This window comes from Herpailurus yagouaroundi, unplaced genomic scaffold (assembly GCF_014898765.1).
Source record: "Herpailurus yagouaroundi ecotype Mexico unplaced genomic scaffold, PumYag 182, whole genome shotgun sequence".
Taxonomy (NCBI): domain Eukaryota; kingdom Metazoa; phylum Chordata; class Mammalia; order Carnivora; family Felidae; genus Herpailurus; species Herpailurus yagouaroundi.
The window spans coordinates 5,736,831-5,762,599 of record NW_024412413.1 but is presented as its reverse complement, the minus strand read 5'-3'; the positions used below and the strand labels follow the sequence as shown (position 1 = coordinate 5,762,599).

At 53.2% G+C, this 25,769-nt stretch overlaps 1 protein-coding gene across 7 annotated transcripts in view; it reads right to left on the bottom strand.

Annotated features, from left to right (window-relative positions):
- EFCAB6 (EF-hand calcium binding domain 6) overlaps positions 1 to 25,769 on the bottom strand; it is a 249,329-nt gene that overhangs the window by 5,213 nt on the left and 218,347 nt on the right. For all 7 annotated transcript variants that reach the window (XM_040490605.1, XM_040490608.1, XM_040490604.1 and 4 more), the window contains 4 exons: positions 15,199 to 15,426; positions 5,861 to 6,094; positions 3,191 to 3,356; positions 1,202 to 1,386 (listed from right to left, as the gene is read on the bottom strand). In XM_040490605.1, coding sequence (XP_040346539.1) covers positions 1,202 to 1,386; positions 3,191 to 3,356; positions 5,861 to 6,094; positions 15,199 to 15,426 — 813 coding nt within the window. The remainder of the gene's footprint in view (positions 1 to 1,201; positions 1,387 to 3,190; positions 3,357 to 5,860; positions 6,095 to 15,198; positions 15,427 to 25,769) is intronic.

Below are 25,769 nucleotides of genomic sequence, written 5' to 3'. Positions count from 1 at the left end.
CAGACCCGTACGGGGCTCCAGAAGGAGAGAAAGAAAAAGTCTGAACTATTTCCAAGAAAGGAAATTCTGAGCTGTCTGCAAGGTTCTGGAAGCCTGGCGGAGGCCTTACCTTCAGCTACACCTCTTGCCTCCCAGGCAAAAGCTCCCCGAAGTACCTGCCAGCTCGCTGGCTTTGGGCCCGCCAGGCAGACCTTAGCAGTCGGGTGCTCACCTGAAAAGTGCCCTGTGCTGTATAGGCCTTTAAGTAATGGAGGAGATCGGGCAACAAAGAATTGAGTGACAAGTGTATATACACACGCCTTATACGTGTGCAAACACGGGCCACATAAGCATCACACACATCACAGGTGCACACGCACATATCCTGTAAGTGTGGTATACACCTATATCACATGTGCACATACACGTATCATGTGATATACATACATATCACACGTGTATATCATACCCTGTGATATACATGTATCATTTATGTCATACACACGCGATATACACATATATGTGTATAGAGAACATCTCAGCCAATTTTCTGGGTCCACGTGGAGGTGGCAGTGAGACTGGAGACATTTGACAAGTGGGTCCTCACTGGCCAGCGGCCCCCCTGGAGCCTCTGTGTCCACCTCATCCACCTTTTCTTTCTTTCTTCTTCTTCTTCTTTTTTTTTTTTAGTTTTTTAAAAAGTTTAATAAACATTAAAAAAATTTTTTTGGAAAAGGGGGGCGCCTGGGTGGCTCAGTCGGTTAAGCATCCAACCTCGGCTCAGGTCATGATCTCATAGTTTGTGGGTTCGAGCCCCACATCGGGCTCTGTGCTGACAGCTCGGAGCCTGGAACCTGCCTCGGATTCTGTGTCTCTGTCTGTTTCTGCCCCTCCCCCGCTCATGCTCTGTCTCTCTCTTTCAAAAAAAAATAAACATTAAAAAAAAATTTTTTTTTTAAGTTTATTTATCTCGACGGGGGTGGTGGTGGCAGAGAGAGGGAGCGAGAGAGAATCACAAGCAGGCTCCACGCTGTCAGGGCAGAGCCCCACGTGGGGCTCAAGCTCACGAACCGGGAGATCATGGCCTGAGCTGAAAGCCAGGGTCAGACCCTTAACCGACTGAGCTGCCGGGCGCCCCGCGTCCACCATTTCTATGGACTTACGACAAATTGAGACAGAGGGGCGGCCCACGCCCACACTTTCCAAGAGTCAGTCTACGTACCATCTTGTTGGCGTTCTGGATCTTCATTCTCTGCATCAGCGAGGTTTCCTTTGCTTTCAGCAGGAGGACACAGCTCTGAATGAAGTCACAGTAAGCAAATTTCCCGCTGTTCTTTACATCGTACTTCACGGCGAGCTGCTGAGATTCCTCTTTGCTTATGTCCAGACTGAACTTCTCCACGAGAGCTAAAGACAAAAACGTCAATTCAGTCTGTGGCAAACTGTTCACTCACTCGTTTGTTCACGCACGCATTCATGCCGTAGGCCCTGGCTTGGATCCTTGCTACAAAGGCAGACTTTGTGTAAGTGATGCCTTCCAGCCAAGCGCAGCCCGTAAGATGCTGCTGTGTGTGATGGGCAGACGGAGGTCCCTCTGCCTTGGCACCGGGGAAACAGCAGAAGCAGCGTCACCGGCGTTCGCCGGGCAGGGTGACGCTGGGCTGGGGAGCCCACAGGAGTGGCCTGAAAATGCCTTTGATGTTCCAACTTGCAGGAGGTCAATGGCAGGGCACGGAAAATACAGAATAACTTCTGAGAATTAATACATACGTTTTTTTTTTGTGTTTTTTTTTTTTTTTTGCAGAATTGAATTTTGGATGTACCACTCAAGTCAGACAAGCTGAGCAGAGTAAGATCTGGTGGCTTCAGTGGGTTCGTGGTTAAAAACTAAACACAGCAACCATGCTGCCAGCAGGACCAGCTAAGGTTCATTAGTCTCAAAACCAAGAGGGTTAACTAAAACACGAGTGGAAATTGAAACATGCGTTGAAACCAATGTTGCTGATTTGGTGTCGGTGAAACACGTCACATTAACACAGCGGAGCAACGTTGGACTATCAGTGGTTTCAGATTTTGTATTTCATTTAGAAGTGGCTACTTTTTGTAGGAGCTGTTCGCTTGAGAGAGTTCACACGTTGTTTCGTTTGCACGTTGGTAAGCCATGATTGTCATAAAAGTGATTTATTAATACTGGAGATTCTCAAGAAAAAACTTTCCTTAAAAAGGGATCTAAAGGTTAGGCCAGAGGAGGGGGGGGGTCCGACTTCAGGGGGCTACCAAGCAGGGGGGCGACAAGGCCAGATCGATCGCGTAAAATGTTGCACAAACAAGACACGACCATTAGCGCAAGTTTAAGTCCAACTGATGGAATTTGAAGAGCTCATCGAAGTGACGTGGTGACAGCTGGATCAGTGGGACAGAAGCAATGGGGTGGATGGGCCTGTAGGTCCCCGGCCACCGCCCTCCTCCACCTGTCCCGCCCTGGAGCTCTCCAAGTCTGTTAACAGAGACCACAACCAAGTCTGTGATTTCTAAGGCGGAGAGTCACGGCTTGCTGACTTGGTCACCCAGGCATGAACGTGCCCTGCAGTGGGTTGAGAGGCATTAGGAGTTTTTTCTTTTTTTTTAACATTTATTTTTGAGAGAGCGAGAGAGACAGAGACAGAACATGAGCGGGGGACGGGCAGAGAGAGGAGGAGACACAGAATGTGAATCAGGCTCCAGGCTCCGAGCCATCAGCACAGAGCCCGATGCAGGGCTCGAACTCACGGACCACGAGATCATGACCTGAGCCGAAGTCGGGAGCTTAACCGACTGAGCCACCCAGGCGCCCCATTTTTTTTTTTAAATATAATTTCTTGTCAAGTTGGCTAACATACAGCGTGTGCAGTGTGCTCTTGGTTTTCGGGGTCGATTCCCCTGATTCCTCGCTTACGTACAACACCCAGCGCTCATCCCAACAAGTGCCCTCCTCAATGCCCATCACCCATTTCCCCTTCTCCCTCACCACCCACCCCCCCATCCACCCTCAGTCTGTTCTCTGTATTTGAGAGTCTCTCATGGTTTGCCTCCCTCCCTCTCTGTTTGTAACTATTTTTCATCCCTCGAGCCTGGCGTTTATGGAGGTGCTTGGTAGCCACGGCGAGGGAGATGCTCCCGCCCGTTCCCTGTGGATTTGTGCCGGCAGGGCGACCCCATTGTGAGAACGTACCTAGGAACTCAGCTGTGGTGATCTCCCCCTGCTTGGTCGCGTCCTTCTCTTTGCATTCCTTCAGGAACTCCCGCCAGCAGCCCTGAATTCTCCTCCGGAGCTTGCTCTCTATGGGCTCACAGTTCTGCAGGGGCAGGGTGTATGCTGTGCTTGCACTGGCCGGGGTCTAGCGAGCGAGAGAGAGAAAAGCAGGGGATCTTGCAGCGTGAGATTCAAAACGAAGAAATAATACAAGCTATCGCAGACGGGCCTCGGGTTGAGGTTCACAACCGCGCCGGCAGGATGAGCTCAGAAATAAGGGAAAAGCAAAGCGTAGATGGTAATGCTGCCATTTAACTTCCATTTCCATCAGCGGGCCATATTTGTGCCGAAACACAGTAACCAACATGGTTTTGGAAATAAACATATAGCCAAGATTCAAGTTTAGGGAGATGTTATTTAACTATATTAATTACGGGTGTGTGTGTGTGTGTGTGTGTGTGTGTGTGAGAGAGAGAGAGAGAGAGAGAGAGAGAGAGAGAGACAATATTTTTCACCAGAGGAAGAGTCTTATCAAAGACAGGGAGTCACCTGTCATTTTCATGGATGTCCAATCCTGTACTCCCTTCCAGAATGTCCTATATTGTGAAATCACATGGACCAACTCTAAGGCTGTCTTATTGCATTTTCCATTTAAATATGGGGAATGAATTGAACGCAGCCCAGGCATTGCCCCTGAACACGTCCTGTCGTTATCTAATAGAGTAATGAACTTGGGGCGCCTGGGTGGCTCAGTTGGTTACGCGTCCGACTTTGGCCCAGGTCATGAGTTCGAGCCCCACATCGGACCGTCTGCTGTCAGCGCAAAGCCCGCTTCGGGTCCTCTCTCTTTTTCTCTCTCTCTCAAAAATAAAATAAACATTAAAAAAAAAAAAAGTCCAATACAGGAACAAACTCCATTGAATTCCTGGTCTTTCTCCCAAATTCTGTACCATCCGAGCCTTCCCCCTCTGGGTTGATGTAACGCCCTTCTCCCAGGTGTTCAAGTCAAACCCTTAGAGGCTCTCCTGGACTCTCTCCCTCTCCACCCCACACCGAATCCACTGGGAAATCCTGTTGGCTTTACCTGACTGCCGGCCGCCGGCTCCCCGCTGCCCATCTCACTCAGAGCCACCGGGCCTCTCCCCTGGACCACTGGAGCCTCCTCCCCACCTGCTCGCTTCTGCCCACCCCCCTCCAGCACCCACTCCACCCGCAGCCTCTATTCCACACACAGAATCCACGGGAGGCTTTTTAAAGATGCTGCAGCCCACATCACTCCTCTGTTTAAACACCTGCAAGGCTCCAGCCTCTGGAGTGAAAGCCAGAGTCGCCCCACACCGCCCGCCTGCCCCCCCCGCACCGCCCCAGCGTGTTTTCCGCGGCTTCCCTGACAGTTCTAGACTCGGTGGCTTAAGACAGCACACTTATTCTCTTACAGTTCTGAAGACCAGAAGCCCGAGGTGGCTCCTACTGAGCTAAAACCAAGGCGTCAGCAGGACGGTGTTCTTTCTGAGGCTCTAAGACAGAATCTGTTTCTTACCTTTTCTGGCATCGAGAGGCGCCCACACGTCTTAGCCTGTGGCCCCTTCCCGCACCTTCCAAGTCGGGAGCAACAGTGGAGACTTTCTCAAATGGCGTCTCTCCGACACGGACCTTTCTGCCTCTGCGTCCCCCGTTTACAGGTCCTTGTGACCGACTCCGGCCCACCCGGACACTTAGGGATCTTCCCTTGTTAAGTCGGCTGATTAGCACCTTTAATTCCACCTGCAACCTTGATCCCCCGTGCCATGTGAGGTGACATATTACAGGTCCTAGAGATTAGGACACCGACATCTTTGGGGTGCTCCTGACCCCACCCCTTCATTCTGCTCTACTCAGTGTCTCCAACTCGCTAAATACATGGCGTGCCCATCATCCCCGACGAGAATGTAAACTCCGCCAGGGCAAGGGACGCTTGTTCACTCTCAGCTCTCGAAAAGACCCAGCACAGAGTAGATGTGCAATAAATTCTGCACACGATTGGGATCCTCTCAACCACCCTTTCTCGGGGCTGCTGCCCTCCGGCTTGCAGATGAGGCGAGCGCCTCAGTGAGGCCGGCCCCCTTCCCGCACCCCAGACAGGGCGGCTCAGCCCGGGGCCAGAGCCGCAGAGTTAGACAGGCCTGGGTTGGAAACTGGATCTCCCCGTGTCTAACTGAGGGACCCTGAGCACATGAGGACACCTCTTAGAGCCTCGTATCTCCAACCGTAAAATGGGGGTGACGACACGTTGCGGTTGGGTGCGTGTAGGGCCCTTGCACAAAGCGGATGCCTACCATGGGGTGTCCGCCTTCCTGCCCGATGAATGCCCAGCTCGCTGATCGAGAGTCTTCTGTCCTCGCTCCCGTACCCATTTCCTACCCTGAATCCTCCTTATTCCTCCTTCCAGCCCTCACGCCTTCCTTCCACCCAAGCCTCCCCCAGCCCTTCCCCACACCTCCCTCTCCCCTCCAGGCAGGTGAGTGCTAAGGACCCACCTTGGGCTCCTCTCCCGTGCCCCCGCCCCGGGCTCACCCTATGGCACCTTGTCGGTCACCTGCCACTCAGGACCACTGGGGTTTGGGGATCTGGGGACCCGGGGCGCAGTGGCGCCGCGAGACGAGGACTCACACAGGGGTGGCTCTGCGTTTTCAACCCTGCTTTGAGGTCGGGAGCAGGCGTTGATGAAGCTGTGGATCTGCTTCTCTCTGAGACTTCGGGAGCACTGCAGCCTTTCTGGGCCTTGGTGGAACTGCCAGTGGCTGGCGGTGTGGCCCCTCTCTCGGAGCTGAACATGCTCAGGAAGTCCAGATACTTGAGCCTCCCCTTGGCATTGACCGGCATCTCGCTCCACAGTCTGTCAAACTGGCAAAGAAGCAGAAGTCGTTCCCAGGGGTTAGTGTAAAAGCCCAGCAGAGTCCCCGCAGCGCCCACCAGAGTGGACAGAAGCCAGTGGAGGCCAGCGTTCACGGCGGCGGGGGGGGGGGGGGGGCGGGGACGCCGGCGGCAATGAAAAAAAATTGAAAAAGAAAAAGAAAAAAAATCCGCTCAGCCTCCACTTGATGGAGGCATCCGTAAGAGAGGAAAAGCAAAGACAAGAGGATTATTCATGGCTTCCACAGGACAATTTTTTAATTGAATTGGGCCCTTAGTGAGCAGTTGAACGCCATTAAATGTTGTGATTAGTCACAGAGACTGAGCGGCAGTCTATGAGAACACTTTAGGAGAAAATGCAAATCAAGGCCCTGGCCCACCTTGGTCCCGGGGAAGCCCGGCCGGACTCATTTGTCTTCCTCGTGGGCGCCTGAGTTCTGCCAACAGCTGGCCAGGCACCGCGGCCCTCAGCCGCTGTGTTCACGGCCAGGTGCGTGTCCCCGAAGGGCCAGCCCTGTCCTCTCACAAGGTGGAAAGGGAGGCGTCTGGGAAACCAGAGAGAAGGGTATGGCTTTGGGCTGGTACCGTCTGACGTCACAGGCCACGTCGGAACCACACCGGTGGAGCAAAATGACTCCAGCAACCTAAATGAGCCACTTTGGATGACTGAGGGTTTTCAGGAAGCTGAGAAGAGGGGTAACTGATTCAGAACCAGTGGGGTCCCAGCCTCCTGCGCCCACCCAGGAGAGCAGCGGCCTCTAGCGGCAAGGGGAACGGTGTTTCCCGTCCGTCCCTCGGGCCTGACCTTGACCGGAGGCCAGCATCGCTTCTGGCCTCCGCTGGGGTTTCCAAAAGGCAAATTATGAGAGACAGCACCGGTTGGGTTTGAAATTCTGGAAATGAAGTACTGGGGGGTGGGGAAGAGAGGAGGAATGTTCTAGGCCCTGAGAAGGGAAGAAGGTTTAGTTTGGGACAATATTCTTCTTCTTCTTTTTTTTTTTTTTTTAACATTTATTCATTATTGAAAGATAGAGAGAGACAGAGCATGAGCAGGGCAGGGGCGGAGAGAGGGGGAGACACAGAATCCGCAACAGGCTCCAGGCTCCGAGCTGGCAGCACAGAGCCCCACGTGGGGCTCGAACTCATGAGCCGTGAGATCATGACCTGAGCCCAAGTCGGAGGCCCAACCGACTGAGCCACCCGGGCGCCCCATAGTTTGGGACAATATTCTTGATTCACGTTTTAAACTTTTTATTTCAAAAGAATTGTAGACTTGCAGGAAGTTGCAGGGATGGTACAGAGAGAACCCTGGTACCGTCCCCTAAAGGTCACGTCTTCGGGAACAACTTCGAAACCAGGTTGTGGACGGTGCCGTGTACGGACGGTTCAACGTCATTTGTGACGTATGCAGAAGCGCGTTGCTTTAATTTTGATCGGTGAGGTCAAACCAGCTGGTGGAGGGGAAGTGAGAGACCTTGAGAAAGTGACCACGTGTCTGTCTCAGACAGACCTCACCGTCACCAATGGCGGTCATCACCCCCAGTCAGGAGGAGGCTCGCCACCCGTCTCCCTCCAGGAAAGTTCTCCCAACGCCCCGGAGCAGATGTCCGGCGCTCTTCTCTACCTTCCCGCCTGTGCTGAAGCCACCTCTGCAGGTGACGCCAACCTGCCTGGTCCTGCAGCTCTCTGAAGGTCGTCTGAGATTCACCTTTAAATGTCCTGCATCTCCCGAAGGGGCCGGCACGTGGCAGGTGCTCTAGAAATGTTTGCTCGGCTGCCGAAAGTCCTGAAAAACTCACCTAAGACCGATCAGACAACGGCAAGACCCTTTAACAATGAAGGGGGACGGACGGTGCTAAGCCACATCGTGATCGCATTCACCACGAAAGGCTTTCAGGAAGCAGAGCAGGATGCGGCCCGGAAGAGGAAGCGGGCGCCACGGGCTCTCGTGCACTCCTATGTTAGCCACGTTGGGGAGGAAGGAGGAGGAAGGTCACGTTACCAAGGGGAGATACAAAGAAGGGTGCCAGTGTTAAGGACCCCGTGGAAACCTGAAGCATGGGAGTGAGGACGTTTATAAAGCCGCTAAGGACAGCCACGGCGTCTCCTGTAATCTTCTGGTGCAAATGAAGTCCAGGAGGGAGCCCGGAAGCCCTCTCTTCGCCAAAGGAGCCTCACCATGAAGGCAGAATGAACGTGGCCAGGAGGACACCGAAGCGGGTGGGTGGGAAAGGGAAACCCACACGTGGCTCCTCAGTCCCGACAGATCGCGCCCCAGAATGCTGATGGAGCCCTACAGATGCTGCAGGGGATGGAGGCGGGTGGGGCTGGGGGGACAGGAGAGGCATCAAGAAGCCTGCAAACAGGGCACCACACAAGGGGCTTCTGACCCGTGAGCTGGGCGTGAAACCCGGGCAAAATTCTGATGGTTCGTGAGCGAGTTGAGAGCGAGTAAGTTTCCACGTCCCAGTGGTGGAAGGTGTGCTTCCTGAAACGTCCCCTTCAAATGCAGAGAAGCCGTTAACTACCTTCCGAGCGCCTAAAGATCTCTGACTTTGGGCCCCACTTCTGCAGGGAGGCAAGCTGCCGGAGATCGCCACTCGCATCTAACAGCAAGAGAAAGCCGAGTATCTACACCGTCAGAAGCGTTCGGGGCGCCCGGGGGGGGGGGGGTTCAGTCGGTGAAGCGTCCAACGCTTGGTTTCGGCTCAGGTCATGATCTCACGTTTGTCGGTTCGAGCCCCGTGTCGGGCTCTGCGCTGACAGTGTGGAGCCTGCTTGGGATTCTCTCTCTCCCTCTCTCCGCCCACCTCTCTCTCGCCTTCAAAAAAATAAATACATAAACTTAAAACAAAACGAAATCAGAGCTGTTTTAGAGCCCATCAGAGAGCTGAGGTTCCAGGGAGCCGAGGGGACCGAACGCCACGGAGCCCCAAGTCTCCGAGGAGAGCCAGACACGCCAGCTCTCACGCCTGGCAGCACTCGGGAAGAAGCCAGCTAGCACGTTCCAGGCCGAGCGTGTGCCGGCACGTGAGGCTGGGATGACGGAGAGGCCCAGAGACAGGGAACGCTCACGCTCACAAGCTCCCCTCCACCCGCCTCTGCTGCTGCTCCGGAGAGAGAGAGCACGGGAGGGGACAGACTCGCAACACCGCACGCTTCTCCAGACCGTCCTCTCACGGGAAGCGAAAGCCTTAAGCCACTGGGGGAGGTGTAGCAAACCCACTCAAGACCAGGACCCCTGGGGGAGGGAAGGAAGCACACCCTTGTGTCTCTAGGAGGGGTAGATCCACAGATCCACGGCCCCAGGGGGGAAGGGTGTGGGCGAAAGTCCCGTGCTTCTGAAGGAGGGGCAGCGACCCTAGGATCTGTACCTCTACCAAGCAAAGGTCAGAGGTCGGCTACCTCCTCTCCCGCCCAAGACCCACCCACCACGGAGACCGGGCAGAGTCTGACCGCCACAGAAGCGGGTGTGGAGGGGCAGGAACGCGGAGGAGGCGCCACCCTGGCCTAAACCAGGCTGGACCAGGAACGCCTAGACAGCGCCACCCTGCGTAAGTCTGGCCCTGAGCACGGGGGACCCTGTCCTGTGGCCCGGACGTGCAGGAGGAATACTCAGCAGCGTCCTGGCATCTCTCCCTGCTGGAGGGTCTGACGCCTGTGCACCACGCACCCCTAGGGTGGGGGCAGCAACGTAACACTCGAACGCAGCTCAACTGCCCACCAGACTGATTCCGGAATGCCCTCCCGTTCGCGGTCAGCCAGAAGAGGTATGTCCACGTTCAGGCATAAATACTATTGATATCTCTGTCTCAACTCTTCTTTACATGACGTCTGGCTTTCAATAAAAAGAAAGGAAATCTAGACCTGTCGACAAAAGATGAACTGACCCATCGCCAAGAGATACAGCAATCACCCGACAAGAGTCAGAGGAGGCTCCTTTTGTGGGGTCATCAGACAAGGACTTTCAAACAACTGCGGTTAACACGTCAGCAGACCGAGTAGAAAAGGTATGTAACTTGCACGAACAGAAGGGGTAGAGAGATGGAAAGCAGTTTTTGAAGATACATGTCCTGGGGCGCCTGGGGGGCTCAGTTGGTTAAGCATCTGACTTTGGCTCAGGTCACGATCTCCTGGTTCGTGGGTTCGAGCTCCGCATCAGGCTCTGCGCTGACAGCTCAGAGCCTGCTCGGGAGCCTCTCTCTCTCTCCCTCCCTCCCCCACTTCCTCTCTCTCTCTCTCTCTCTCTCTCTCAAAATAAAGTTAAAAAAAAAAATAATAACAATAAAAATGCACCGTCTTGTTCAAGCACAACGGGGAAATCGGGCTGAATAGAAACGGAGCCGTGACACCAGAGGCCCGTGGGTGTGTGGCCCACAGGAGCCGGCGTCAGCTACATGTAGTGGGGGGCGGCACCCCTTCCAGGAACAGGGACAAGATGCCCCGTGTGAGGTGGGCAATTAGAGGCAAGCCACCGACCTGCTACCTGAGGGGGAAACAGAGGCAGCCAGGCAGAGCTGGGACGGGCCTGTGCTGCCAATGGGCAGCCTTTCTAGAGTCACCGAGGACCAGACCCCGAGGCCGAGGTGGGAGGCGTCCAGCCCCCACAACCAGGCCGAGCCACGGCGAACCGCCTGGCCGTGGGGCCGCGTGGAAGGGCCACGCCGGGCAAGCTGCGTGTGGAGGTGTCAGGGACTTCGAACAGCCTCCTGGCTCTGTCCCTCCTCCTCCCGTGTCTCTGACGGGGTGCTTTCTTCCTCTTTGGGGTCGGGCGCCCGGAGAAAGCGTGCACAAATTAGCAGATACCAGCACCGAGAGACGCTGGAAGACAGGTTAGCGCTCTCTTCGCAGTGTCGGGGGGGAAACCTCAGACACAGAATCCCGTCCCCAGACTATCTCCTAAGGAGAAGGGTGAAGCAAGTGAGCTTCGTGGAAGAAGAGTGAGCGGGAAGCAGGAGTGCATGGCGGATGTGGCTGCGGGCAGAGACCCAGGAGACCCCAACATCGCCCCCGCCCAGCCCCTCCACCCGCAGCACCCCACCCCTGTCCACGGCTCCCCTGCCCTTCGGGCTCCTGTGGTCCACTCACCCTTCTCCCGCACACCCGACCTCCTCTGCTCCCAGGCCCCGAGCTGCCTCCTCAGGGAGCCTTCCCTGACTGCCCTACGCAAAGGCTCCCTCCGCACCACCCTGGTTCCCACTCCCGGGGCCTCTGCGGCATTTATCACCAGCCAACACGCACGTCTCACTCACTCCCCCTGCCCCTGAAAAAGCGCAGACCACGAGGGCAGATCTGTGGTGCCCACAGCAGCTCATCTAATGCAACATGCTCGCCGCTCCTGCTTCCGGAATGTTCCCTCCACCTGCACTGCTCTCTCCTGTCTCCTCTCAGTGGCAACTCCCACGACCCCAACGTCACGCCCTTAGGGAAACTGCCCTGACCCCTGGGTCCAGGCCCCCACTGCTGGCCCATCCTAGCAGGGAGCAGCTTGTAACAACATAAATAACGCACAGCTCTCCCCTCCGTGGATCCAAGCTCAAAGGAAGCAGGGAGCAGGTCCCCCTTCGTTGCTCAGGACCTAACATCACCACTGTGCACAGAGGGCCCCCAGTAAGCAAACGAGCAGATGGGTGCCGCCTTCAGCCACTCAGTGCATCGTCAGGACAGACAGCCTTGTGCCGAACAACAGGCAGACGTGCCCTGTGAGCCAGGCCGGGGGATCGGGAGCTCAGGGTAGAGGCGGGGAGGCCAGAGCGGGGCATGGCCAGTTCCTCCAGCTACAGGTACGGTCAGGAAAGGCTTCGCTCGGCTTGGAGCCAGTCCTGAAGGAGGAGCTGGCGTGGCTAGATGTGAGGGGGCAGAGGTAGGGAGACAGCAGCGAGAGCGGGAGAGGCTGAAGAGCCCGGCTGGAGGGGAAGGCATCGAGCTTGGGGAGTGTTGTGCGCTCCCATTTCCTAGGGAAGGACAATGAAGCTCAGAGAGGTTGTGTAACTTGTCCAAGGTCACACAGCTGGACAAGCACAGAGGCAGAACTGAAACCCCCACCTGTCTGCCTGAGAGACTGTTGGTTCTTTGTCTGTGTTCTTCTAGTGTCCTAGAGGTGTCTGTTTAAGAAACACCACGCTTGAGGGGTGTCTGGGGGGCTCAGTCAGTTAAGCGTCTGACTCTTGATTTCAGCTCAGGCCATGATCTCATGGATCATGAGATCAGATTGAGCCCCACATTGGGCTCTGCCCTGACAGCACAGAGCCTGTTTGGGATTCTCTGTCTCCTGTCTCTGCCCCCTTGCACGCTCTCTCTCTCTCTCTCTCAAAAAAAAAAATAAAAAAAAAAAAAAAAAAAGAAAAAAGAAACACCACACCTGAAATGGTCAGAAATGTCTGATCCTTCCTTTCCCTAACGTAGCTGTAAATATAGCTAAATCCTCACGCAATTACCAAGACTGACCGAAACTGCCTGACCGGGAGAGGCTCTCTCTGTGGATCTCTCTTTTCTTAAGCAATATCCAAGTGGACCCAGTTCCCAGGCCTTTATAACACGCTTTCCGGGGAGCCACAAAGCCCCATCAGTTTCCAACTCCACCTGCTCAGAAAGTTGCTGTCCTTTTCTGAAAGGTTAATTACACTGGAAGTTTTCAAAACAGTTGGTACTTCCCTGCTTTCGGAGCTCGGTCATCCAAGAAAGCTGACCTCTCGGATTCATGATAGTTGGATGTTTTTTTTTAGGATGAGATCGTTTTTAGAAGACATGGGATCTGTACTCAGATGCTGGTTAACACGGCTGGACCTGTCCCAGAATCTTCGGGGAACCCTTCTGAGTAGTGGCAATTGGGGTCTAGACATGTTAAGGAGCCAAACTACTTCTGTGTCTCCCTGTACCACACCTTGTCCCATCGAACCAAGAAGGTCATGGCCCACGGGTCACAGAAGGATCTTTGCTTCCTGTTTACCAGCCTGTGTCCAGAAGCTCCCTTCTCAAACAGTGCACAAGTTTTGCTAATCATCACCCAACTTAAACCATGGTTCTTATGCCAGATTTTGATGTCCTCGGTGATGCAGACTGTATTTGCGATGTGTCTGCATAGCTTTAGAAGGCAGAATAAAAAAAAAAAAAAGTATTTGATTTTGTTGCAGAGGCGGGGGGCTGGATGTGTCGGGGATGGTGAAGCTTTCTTGGTGGACAATTAAAATCGGATTCTCTGGTACAGGTGTCAGATATGCTAGCACATCACTAATTTATATCTATAATGAGAGTAACAGTTTACTCATTTAGATGAAATGAAAAATCTTCATTAGTAAAACCTTAGTTAGTTCGCCCCATAGAACCATAAACACAACTGGGTTAATCGTAAAGGTTTCCATCCATGTATAGTAACGGGGACGAGCGTTTGCAAACAGCGATCTCGCTCAGCTCTGACGATCTACGAGACCGAACTGGGGAAAAGCACTTTAATTCGGCTCAGCAAAAATGATCATGATGCTTTAAAAAGGTGATATTTTAGGAGAGTGAAATCTGATGCTCGAATTCTTAACGTTAGTGAATTCGTTCTTCAGGGTGGGGAGTCCTGAGGCCTGGGTGGCGATGGGCATCGAATGTGACGGTCTCCCTTCCATGTGAATACTCTTAGTTCTCATCCGGGACCCCCTGAGAAAATGAGGCCTGAGGGTAGAGCGCCCCATCTTGGGAGGGGAGGGTGACCTCTCCACCGGGAGCTGCAGGAAGCTACTCGGGCTGAACGGGGGAAGGAGGACGGTGGAGTACCTTCCGAAGTAGTCTGGATTTCGGTTTCCACTTGAGTGACTCTGTGGCACTAGGGTACCGGCTTGTTTGACAAGTGGGGAGGGCTTGCAGCAGTGTGTCTGCTGTCGGGGGTGGAGGGGGAGCTCTGCTTCCGTGTTCGGATCATCGGTGCTCTGTGTCGCCCCAGCTGTTCGGGCACCAGGTGGTGGGGGTGGAGAACGTGCACACTAAACCCGCCGCCGCCACACTATCCGTTCACCGGGACTTGCTGAGCACCTGCTCTGTGCCGGGCTCTGTTTCGGCGTCTGGGCCACAGCGAGGAACAAGCCACCCGGGGAACCGTCCCCCGGCACTAGCATTTAGTGTTACTATCGACGGAAGTCGGGAAGCTGCAAGGCAGGTCCTCCGGATGCCATCCTGTTGGCAGGCCCTGGGAGGCCACAAGGGGCCAAAGAAGCCCAGGGTGGCAGGTTGCCAGAGCTAAACAGAGCACCACTGGTTTTTGAGGAGGGAGCCGCAGAGAATCCCTTCTGGGGGTTCTGTGTGGGGCAGCAGGGCCTCAGAGAGGGTGGCCTTGTCCAGCCTGTGCGGTGGGCACGTCACCAGCATGCCTGGGGGGGGGATCCCCAGAGCAACCGAAAGTGCTAGCAACAGAACCAGGGAGAGGGAAGGGGAGGGGAGGCAGGGTGGCGGGAGGCCCAGAGCAACTCACAGGCTCTGAGCTGCCCCGTTCAGGTGTTGGGGGAAGACCGGCTGCCTCTTGGGGTCACACAAGCTCTGGGATTATCTAGGGAAGGAGAGGGAGAGTGGCCGCTGGAACCGAGTTTAATTTGATTTAAAAAATAAAAGTGACTGGGGCACTTGGGCAGTTCAGTTGGTTAAGCATCCAAATCTTGATTTCGGCTCAGGTCCCGATCTCATGGTTCATGAGATCAAGCCCCGTGTCAGGCTCTATGCTGACAGTGCAGAGCCTGCTTGGGATTCTCTCTCTCTCTCTCTCTCTCTCTCTCTCTCTCTCTCTTTCTCTCTGTGTCACTCTCTCTCCCTCCCTCCCTCCCTCCCTCTCTCTCTGCCCCTCCCCTGCTTGCACACACGCTCTTGTGTGCTCGCGCTCTCTCTCTCAATAAACTTTAAAAAATAAAGAAAAAAAGTGACATAATTTGCACCCCGATCGAAAAGTTGCAAGTCTTATTTGTCAAACAGAAAACTCCTTCAATGAGATTGAAAACAAAACAGTAACGACACCACCCCCTGCTTTGCCCCCAAGCCCTCAAGTATTCTAAACTCTTCGTGCCCTGGGGAACAGTTGGCCGGGCACTCATACGTTAGGATGAGGAACCAAATGCATTTCTTACTTGCTCATCGGTCAGAACCTGCATGTGGCGAGCACAAAGAGCCCTGAATTCGTCCCTGGAGGCGGTGTTCGTTTTCATGGTGTCGAAGTCGTCAAACTCCTGAGCAAGCGCACAGTAACAGGAGCCCACTGCCTTGTGGATCCGAGCCAGGAGCTCCTGGTGTGCTGTTTCCTTGGGAGTCGTGGCTGGTGGGCCTTGGGGCATTTTCTCGGCCCACTCGGCAGCAGTCTGGGCAGAGCAGAAAGGAAGACTGATTCACTCAATAAATTATAAACCATCTCGTGGCTCTGGGCCCCGGGGGAGCCCCAACCAGAGGTTCAGACCTGGCGGACGGGGAAGCCTGGGCTCACCGACCATGGAAGAAGGAGCAAAAGTGAGTCAGTGCCACCAGGCAGGCTGCGTGCAGAGTCGGCCCGGGGAGGACGGGACTTTGTCCTCATCCGTTCACTCACTCGGTCTGTCTTGTGGTCCATTTCACAAACACACAGCGAGTGTCTGTTCTGAGGGAAGGGACGGAACAGGGGGCATGTCTCTGGACTGTTTTTATTTCCCGACATTAGTGCAGTGGATTTATACTTACAGCGGTTAGAATCTGAAAGGCAGGTTTCGATGGCCGTTACTACGTGATGCTGCAGCGCCACTGTGGGCTAAGTGTTCCCTTAAGCCCCAGACTTCTCAAGGCTCACAGAGATTGAGTCACGGCGAGGGCAGAATTTGTGGGGTCGGAGGCAGAGGCGGGCAGAGGACCAGACCCCTAGCATTCTACCCCTCTCCCTGGGCAGCGCGCCTGCGGGTTGGGGCCTCAGGACGCTGTCCATGGTGCCAGGGAGCCCCGAGGAAGGGCTAGCGGCAACCTGGGCTCGGGGACCCCCTTCTGGAGGGAGGAGGAATGGGCTCTGGGGAAAGAGGGGCAGAGGAGGACCTTCTTAGTGTATGTTTAGGCTTCTGGGCTGGCAAGAGGGCTTGGGCAAGGTGAGCGGGAGGGGTCTGGGGAAGACCGCAGCCCACGTTCTGCACATGCTGATGCCCACGATGGCGGACAGGCGGGACAGCAGGTGGGCCAGTCAGGAGCACAGACTGAGCTCACAATGAAGCCAGACGTGGGAGACCGGGGCTCAGAGGGCAGCTGCGTCCCGAGCTTCCTGAGAGGGGACAGCGCTCAGGGATGCAGTCCTCGCATCACCTACTTGCTGAAGTCAGGAAAAGCCCTCCACAACCAGACCTGTGGCCCCTGCATCAGCAGCTCAGCTCTTCGGGTTTGAGGAAGGGGTGAGGCTGGAGGTGGGAGGGGACACCGGGCTCCGTGAGAACCCACAGGTGACGACGCACAAGAGCTGTCCCCGGACCAGGGTGGACTCTGAAATACGCTGCGCCGCCTCCCTCAAACCCTGCCGTGCCTGTCAGCTGCAGCACCTCTCATGACGCACGGCGCTGTGCTGAGACCTTTACGAGATTTTCACGACTAATCCCCCCCCCGCCCAAACGGTCATGTCTCATTTTCAGCAATATATGTATCATGCGTTACTATCCTTCAGGACAGATCATAATGTTACTTTATGAAGTTGGGTCAAACACAGAGTGCTGCTGCAAATATCTTCAAAAATGTGGCCACACTACACTCGGGCCACAGCCTGTCTCATCTTCAACCGCCGAAAGGTTAAAAGGAGCTTTTAAATACGTCCTCTTGGAGACATTCAAAGCAAATGAATGCCTTTCCTTTTTCATTCTAGAAACTAAGAGTGATGTTACTGACGCAGATGATACATGTTCCAACAGTTAAAGTTCACCTCCCATAGCTAAGCACGTGGCTAGCCCCCCAAACGTCCCAAGGGGTGCTGGTGTTCAGATTGCAAAGGGAGCCCCCCCACGACGGAGGGTCACGCTCAGACTCCATCCTCACACTTGTCACTCCTTTGTGTCCCGAGAAGGATGGGCCCCAGGTGGACACAACTGGAAAGAACACGGGTGGACGATCTACAATCTAGAACCAGAAGGTGGGAGCCCTGAGTCTGACGCTAGACTCTCCCTCTAACACACCGTGTGGCCCCATGCAAGCCACTAGCTCCTTTTGCCTCTGTCTCCTCATCCATCAGGGCAGAGTAAAGGTGACATGAGATGCTATATGTGAGTGCTCTCTGAAAGTGTTGAAACACACAGCAAATGGGAAGTACTACTCTTCTAGCAACAGGTATAGAAGCATTCTCACAAGGCGGATTATGCAACCTTAGGTTAATATGGTTTTAGCTCCAGAGGAAACTGAATCGTTTTTAAGCAAAATATAGATTACTAAATTTAACTTGAGTATTAGAAAGGTCTGAATAGACAGGTAACCATAAAAGAAACTGAAAAGGCTGTTATAAGATCTACCGTCTATTATTAAAAAGGTGCCAAGCCTAGCTGATTTTAAGGGCAAGCTGAATCTCACTTTTATGCAATAGATAATTTTTACGTAAGTCAAATTGTTCCAGCACACGGACAGGAATACATAGTATTCCAGCCCGTTATATATCTCCCTCATACCTAAATATGGTAAACACTTGAAATAAAAAATGTGAACCAACCTAATTTGTGGACACTAATGTGAAGACATTAAAACATTTTTTAAAAGACCATTAGAGATATTTAGCACCACTGTCCTTTTTTTTAAATAAAAAATCAACTAGGATTTATTCCAAGTATACGAGTCCTCCAAGAATCAGCAAATCTTGCGACACCTGGGTGGCTCAGTCAGTTGAGCGTCCGACTTCTGCTGAGGTCATGATCTCGCAGTTTGAGTTCAAGCCCCATGTCGGGCTCTGTGCTGACAGCTCAGAGCCTGGAGCCTGCTTCGGATTCTGTCTCTGTCTCTCTCTCCCCCACCCCCACTTGCCTTCTGTCGGTCTGCCTCTCTCTCAAAAATAAAAATTAAAAACATTTTAAAGAATTAGCAAATCTTTCAGTTCCTTACATTAGGTCACATACCGACAGATGGCAAAAAGGCATTAACAAAATTCAGCAGCTCTTCCTGATAGAAATGGTATAGAATAGAATACAATAGATAAACCACATAGAAATAAAACGAAGACTTTATGTGTAATACTCCCTCCCTACAAGAAAATATTAGCCAGATGCCATCTGCAAACATATTAAATGGGTGACAAAGCGTTAAAGTCAGAAACATGATAGGCATGCTCACTGTCAGTTCTATGATTCACATTTTTAGAGACTCCAGCTTTTGAAATAAGACAAGAAGATGAAATAAACAGTATAAATGTTGAAAGGCAAGATTCATCCTTATTTGTGGATGTGACTGCACAAGTGGGAAGTTCAAGACAACGAGGAAAGTGCCTGGAAGGAAGCCAAAAATGCAAAAAAGCAAGACCATTCTGGGGGCAATAATTATAACTCATTAGAAATTGTGTTGTGAAAACAACACACGTTTACATTAGTGACAAGCTCTTGAGTACCTTGGGAGAAATTTCATATGCAAGAGTAAGGTATACAGAGACAGCTGTGCACGTTCTTGGGGGGGGAGGGGTAGAAAGCAAGGACGGGGTGGCAAAGGGACGTGCACTGTGATCCCAGATGTGAAGACTGGATTTCAAAAGGCTTTCTCAAGTTATAAATACAAGTTAATAAAATCCTAAGAAACATCTCAATGGATGGGGCGCCCGGGTGGCTCGGTGGGTTGAGCGTCCGACTTCGGCTCAGGTCACGATCTCACGGTTTGTGAGTTCGAGCCCCACGTCGGGCTCTGGGCTGACGGCTCGGAGCCTGGAGCCTGCTTGGGATTCTGTGTGTGTCTCTCTCTCTGCCCCTCCCCTGCTCCTGCTCTGTCTCTCTCTCTCTCAAAAATGAATAAACATAAAAAAATGTTTAAACCATTAGACACATGGACATTAAAGTTGATACGGAAAAATAAATACAGAGAATAGCCGCGACATTTTTGGGAAAGGCAAGTAATCAAGCCTTTGACCTGCTGGATATTAAAATGTCATAAACGTGCTATGATCAGAGTAGTGTAGCTGGTCTCGGACCATGCCAGTAAATCCGTGGCCACCTGCTCGGGCTGTTGATGGGTGGGAAACAGGCCTCTGCTGTGGCTGGGCCATGACGTCAAGGCTACGGAAGGAGTGGGGAACGGCGTGGCTGACCCCAAGTCAGCTCTGGGTTAAGAGCGGTCCTCGCAAGCAAGACAGAACATCCGAGCTTCACCAAGGAAAGTTCCTTCTTCTCTCCTGACTCGTCAACTTCAAACCATCGGCCTCCCGAGGTCTCCACCTCCGCAAATGGAGCATGTGCTTCGAGTAGCTCAGGCCCGGAGTCACCTGCGAAAGACCTACCCCCACTCCCTAACCGCCCACGATCCCAATGGAAGTTGACTCTCCATTCTCACCTCCTGGTCCAAGCCACCATCATCTCTTGCACAGATTACTGCAACTGTCCCCCTGCTTCCGCGCGCAGCCATCGCCCTCTGTGGATGACCTTTTTAAAGTGCACACACACCTGTACACCGCCCCCCCCCCCCCCCCAAGTATTGACACTTGTTCCCTCGACGGAGTGGTAGGCGAGGGCAGAGCCGTCATTAAAAAGCCATCGTCCCTCTCTTCTGAGAATGATCTTTTTAAGGTGTGCATCAGGTCAAGCAAAACTCTCAAAAGGCTTCACCTGTTGCCCAGAGTAACAGGCAGAGCTTCACAATGGCCCCTCATTACCCTCTGACCTCGCCTCTGTGACTGTCTTCCTTGCTCACTCTGCTCAGAGCCACCAGGCCTCTTGCTTTGCTTCAAACACAGCCAGCGCCTTTCTGCCTCAGGGCCTTTGCACTTGCCGTTTGCAGACTTCCTTCAAGGTCTTTAGAACATGTTTAGACCCACGCTCCACACTCCCTCTCCCCTGTCCTCGCTGGTGTTCTGTGGTGCTTTTTGTTCTCCGATCCCCTGTGTGTTTATTCCTTAATTGTCTTCTTCACCCTAACAGAAGATAAACCTCATGAAGGCAAGGGCTCTAGTCTTTTGTTCACTGCTGAATCCCCCACTGACTTGGCACACAGCAGGGTCTTATGCTTGTTCAAAGAAAGAACGGATAAGCGATGCACCCATAGAACGTAAAATGTCACGACCAATACAACGAATGAACTGGTGGGATCCTTGTGGGCCACTCGGGGCAGTGGCCCTGAACCTACGGTTAAAAGTCTCTGACCTTGTCACGATGCAAAGCAGTGGAAATGAAAATGAGATCTGACTGTTTTCTTTTAACAAACTGGCACATTTTTTGACTGATGAGCTCAATGCTGGAGCAGGTGGAATAAGGGATCTAAAGCCGTAACAAGTTCCTGTGACCTAGCACCTCTCCTTTCAGGACTCTCCTTAAGGAAAGAAACACAGTGAGCTCATGGAATTATGATCATTACAGGATTATTTACAAAATTTACGAGACAGAAAAAAAAAAAACTGGCAACAATTTGGATGTCTGACATCGGGGCAACAGTTAAATAAGATAAGGTATTTCTATAGGATGGATTACAATGCAGCTATTTACAGTCTTTTAAGGAATTGTTTGATAATACGGTAAAACGTCTGTGACGCACTAAGTGGCAAAGAACCATAAAATGGTCCAAGTGATCATGTAAACACAGACACAAGACACAGACACACGAATATTAGTGCTTGCTCTCTGGCTGGAGAGGTAAGGGAAGACAAAGTCAGGAGGATGACGGGAACTCCCCAGCCAGGAGTCCTGCCGCCCCCGAGGGTCAGGGGTCCTGAGGTCCGGGGCTTGGGACAGTCTGGTTGTGAACGGTGCTGCTGAGAGCCTGGGCAGGGAGCCCTGCTCAGCGTGACAGCCCTGGATGTGAATGGGACCCCTGCTCTCCACCTGTGCACGCATCTGAGTGACGCCTGACTCCCAGAGCCCTGTGCTCACACGGGTGAGCACCTGTGCTGGTGCACTCGCAGAGAATGAACGCGGAATGCACGCCCTCGAGTACTGTACGGAGTCTCAGCAACACCCGTGGGACATCTGCTGTGTGCCAGGCGCTCTTCCGGATACTGGGGAGGCGGAGGTTAAGAAGTAATCCTTTGAAAAAGTCTCTGCCCAGGGGGCGTGTCGAGGGGGGGGATAGAGAGAGAGAGACCGGGGCGAAGTCTCAGGGGTGAGCGGAGATCCTAAGCGGGTCGCGTGCTCTGAGAAGGGGGCACCCTGCCAGGGACGTAGCTGGGCCTCCCTGAGGAGGAGGGGCTGGCCTGGGAGGCAAGGAAAGGCAGGGGCAAGTCAGCCAAAGACCCAGAGCTGGAGGCCACGTCCTCACACGGCAAGGTCGGGAGGCCGGGGAATGCCCGGGGTCGGAAAGAGACAAAGGTGCTGGCCCGCAGATTCTGGGCTCTTTGCACACACGCCTCCCCCAGCCCTCCCCCGGGCCGGGGACACACACGGGCACTTCCCAAGGAGAACAGAAGCGGCACAATTTCGTGGCCAACACACAAGAGTGCGGGTGACTGAAACTTCTCACCAAGGTGGATTTGCTGCCCGAGGGAAATACTCTTTTCCTGCCTGCAACAATTATTGCGTGTTCGCTGTCAAAAACTTAGCAACGACAAAAAGGGTACGAAGAACACACGAGGATCACCAATAACGCCACCCCCAGCGGCGCCACCGTCATCACCTCGGTGCCCAGGGATGTGCCACGGACCTGGAGGTCCCCGGGCCCACGGCCGCTCCGCACGCCACGCTGCCCAGGGCACCCACCGGCCTCTGAAGGGCAGAGCCTCCTGGCTCTTCCGTCAGGCCACTTAGGAGCCGAATCCGTTAGGCACCCGCATTCTGGTTCCCATCCCTGCTTTTTAACAAAGCCGCTCAGCCACCGCCAGCCTCGCTCCGAGGGACTGAAGACGCCAGGGAAGAACAGATGGCTCTTGGTCTGGCGCGTCTGTGTTCTGGAGCTTCTCACGTGATCATTATATCTGAATGGGGGAAAGAAATGGTGCTTTTTCTATAACTAGAAGGAATGTGTCTCCTAATCAGAAAGGACACCACTATCTTGAGATGCAAATGTCACTTTCCAATACTAGCTACGCTTCCCATAAAAGGCACCCTCACCCGGCATAGCAATCATAGCTGCAGCACCAAGGGCTATACAGGGAAGGAATCGGGTGCCGGGCGCCCACCTTCGTCCACACCGTTGTCTGGAACGGGAGCCGCGGGGCCCGCACCTCGGTGCTCCAGCCCTCGACGGCTCAGCTGACAACTGTATGCATGCCTGGCTGTGCCGGGTACTGTTTAAATGCAAAAAAGAAAAAGAAAATAAAAAGTGGACTCCTGTCCACCATGGGTCTGACCCTGTTGGAGAATGATTTATATGTTTCGAAGGAATTTTCTCTCATTTACCCAAGGGTACTCATGGAGCCTTGTTTTACCCATTGTCCCTCCTGATGTCGCAGAGAAATACCATCCCCCACTGCCACAAAGAAAATTCCTGGTCCCCGCTGGCGAAACATATAAAAGAAATAACGGCCCAATACGTAAGTATACAATCCGCACAGAGCCTGCAAATAACTTGGAAGTGCTTCAGTTTCAAACATATCCACATATCTCACTTAGTAAAAACCAAGTCCCGGCTTTACAACAGAAACCTGTGGTTCCAAATCTAGCCATTGCTCAGGATCCCCCAAGAGCTGCCCAGTGGGTGGGAGTCAGAGGGAAGCAGTGCGTGGGGGCAGGTCGGAGGGAGGAAGTCTAGGGGGGTCCGAGGGAGGCAGCCCGGGTGGGGGAGACCAGAGGGAAGAAGTCTAAGTTGAGGGGGTCAAAGAGAAGCGAGCGTGGACCTACGCAGAATTCATTTGGAGCCCATCTCTTTGGCCCAGCTTCAGGGCTCCTCTCCCTCTTGCAGGCTGATGCCTCTGCCACTGTCTTGGGCCCTCACACAGCCATTGGCTGAAGACATGGGGAGAGCCTTGTAGGCACAGCGCTGGGATCCCCAGCCCGTGGCTCATCCTCCCCGCTCAGGCCAGGGCCATCTCTGGGCCCCTGCACCGGCACACTAAGAAGGGGCCTGCCTGGCCGCTGCGGGAGCACAGTAATCCAACAAGGGTGTGCCAACCGGATGGAGTGCACCTGCCGGGGCCAGACCTTCGGGCGGAGGGTGCTGGGCCTGGAGGGCAGGGACATGAACCAAGGGCTTTGGGGCTGCTGAATGGAGCTGAGCTCTGCCTTTTTCTTATGGCCTTGAGCAAGACATACACCCCTCTCTGCCTCATTTTCCTCACCGGGATAAAAACAGAACCATCACAAAGGGCGGGCCTGGGATTTCAGCAGAATAAAACCGTGCAGTGTTTGGCTCAGTGCCTGGCAAACGCGGGCTGCCACTCTCGCTGCTGTTGCTGCTGCTGCTGGGGGGTGTTATTACAGATATTTTTGCCTGAGTCTGCCAGACCTGGGTTTGAGTCTCAGCTCCCGGTTAACACCGTTTCTACCCTGAGTAATCGGAGGCATTCTGGTGCATTCTATACCTGTAGGTCAGGCCGCCTGCCAGGGAGGTGGAAGCCAGGTCTGAGGTGTGGTCACGCACCCCAGGAGCTGGGGCATGAGCCCAGGTACCCTGTGACTGTTCCACAGGACCCGGGTCTCCTGAGCAGCTGCCCCAGGGCCCTGGGCGGCAGGGGTGCCGGAGGCCAGGTCATGGGCTCAGATTCAGGATGGCTAAGCCAGCGCCCTGCTCGGGCATCGTGTGGCTGGCGACTTCACGCGAGTCACTTCACCTCTCTGGGTGTAGGCTCTCCGTCTGTAAAGTAGTGACAGCCACAGCAGTCGAAGAGAACCATCCAGCACAACGCAGACACAATCAAGGAGCACACCATCCATTTCAGGAAGGCACTGTACCAGCCCGCCTGAGATAAAGATGAATTAGCCTGTCTCTGCTGCGGGAAACTCACATCTGAAGCGGCGGGGGAAGCTCCAGGCGAGGGGCTGGCTGACCTGCCTCTAACCCAGGAGAGGGAGCAGCACTTGAGGAGGGGGTTAAGCCGGCGGCAAGAACCAGGGTGTGTTCTCCAGAAGGGTTAACTGAACCCGGAATTTTGTTAGCTCCCATGCAGTCTATCGTACGCTTCTTGCAACAGCTCGAATAGGGGAATGATTCCCGAAAAGAACCTTCCAGCATACTGTCACTAAGTTATGTCCAGCCACGGTCTTGGCTGACTTAGGAATTCGATTTTGCACTACATTGTATCCCAAACAACTTCTCTAGATATAACAGGGAAGAGGGAACGTAATAGGGAAGAGGTGGACTGAATTGTCAACTAACCCAATAGAGCTGGAAACGGAGACACACGTGTATTTGTTCCCTTGTGGGATATTGCATTCAAGGCTCTATTTTTCTCAACTCTCCCTGTATCCACCTCCTCTGTCTGCCACGTGGCTTTGGATTCAGCCATACAACTTGCTTTGGGCAAGGGAATGTTGGCAAGTATAACATGAACAAAGAATATAAAAAGCACTTGTGTGACTGGGCAAATCCTCCTGTGCCAGCGACACTGTCTTGAGAAGAACAGGCCTGGGGCACAGCACTGGTCCGAGGAGGAGGGTGAGAACACGTGGAACAGAGCTGACCCAGGCATGCCACCCAGAGCTGAGCCAGCCTAGACCGGTCACAATACAGATGGAAAAACGAAATAAATGCTGCTGTTGTGGAGATGTCGTGGTTGTTTGTTACTTAGCGGTAGCTGACCAACACAGTTCTGAATGTCTAGTTAGTAAGAAATAGACGAGGGTGGGCACAGAGTACAAAGAAAAGGAGTTAAGTTGTTTGGTGTGGATGGCTTTTTGCGCTCAGTGTTCCTTGATGATGGACACGCTGCAAGGGAACTTTGGGACCCTCCTCCTGCGGGTGTCCCAGGTGGCGGTCACCTGGTGGGAGCAACAGGCTTGACAGTGTGGTGTATCCAGGCGTCAGATTAGAAATATGTTGGTGTAGGGTTGTCTGGGTGGCTCAGTCGGTTGAGCGTCCAACTTCGGCTCAGGTCACTATCTCGCGGTTCGTGGGTTCGAGCCCCGCGTCGGGCTCTGTGCCGACAGCTCAGAGCCTGGAGCCTGCTTCTGATTCTGCGTCTCCCTCTTTCTCTACCCCTCCCTTGCTCGTGCTCTGTCTCTCTCCGTCTCAAAAATAAATATAAACATTAAAAACATTTTTTAAAAGAAATATGTCGGTGTATTAATTTAGCTATTATGAAGGTTGTAATTAGCTAATCAGATAGCACAAGTCTCCTACTAAGTTTTGTTCTAAATACTTAGGGACACAATTCTATAGTTTCTCTAGGATTCCTTACAGGAGGAAAAAAAAAAAAAACACAACCTCGAAACTTCATACAGAATAAGAACACAGCAGGTAGCAAAACTCCTAATTAGAAATACTCTGTAAAGAATTCCTCCACTTCCTTTTAAAGAACAGTATAATTACTTCTAAGAATCAAAAAACTGCTTCATTTGATCAAATATTTTGATTAGCAAAGAAAATTAATTGTACTGTATCTTCATTTGTATTTACAGTGAATAAATGAATGTTAAAAATAACAACATAAGCGAGACTCCTGTCAAAA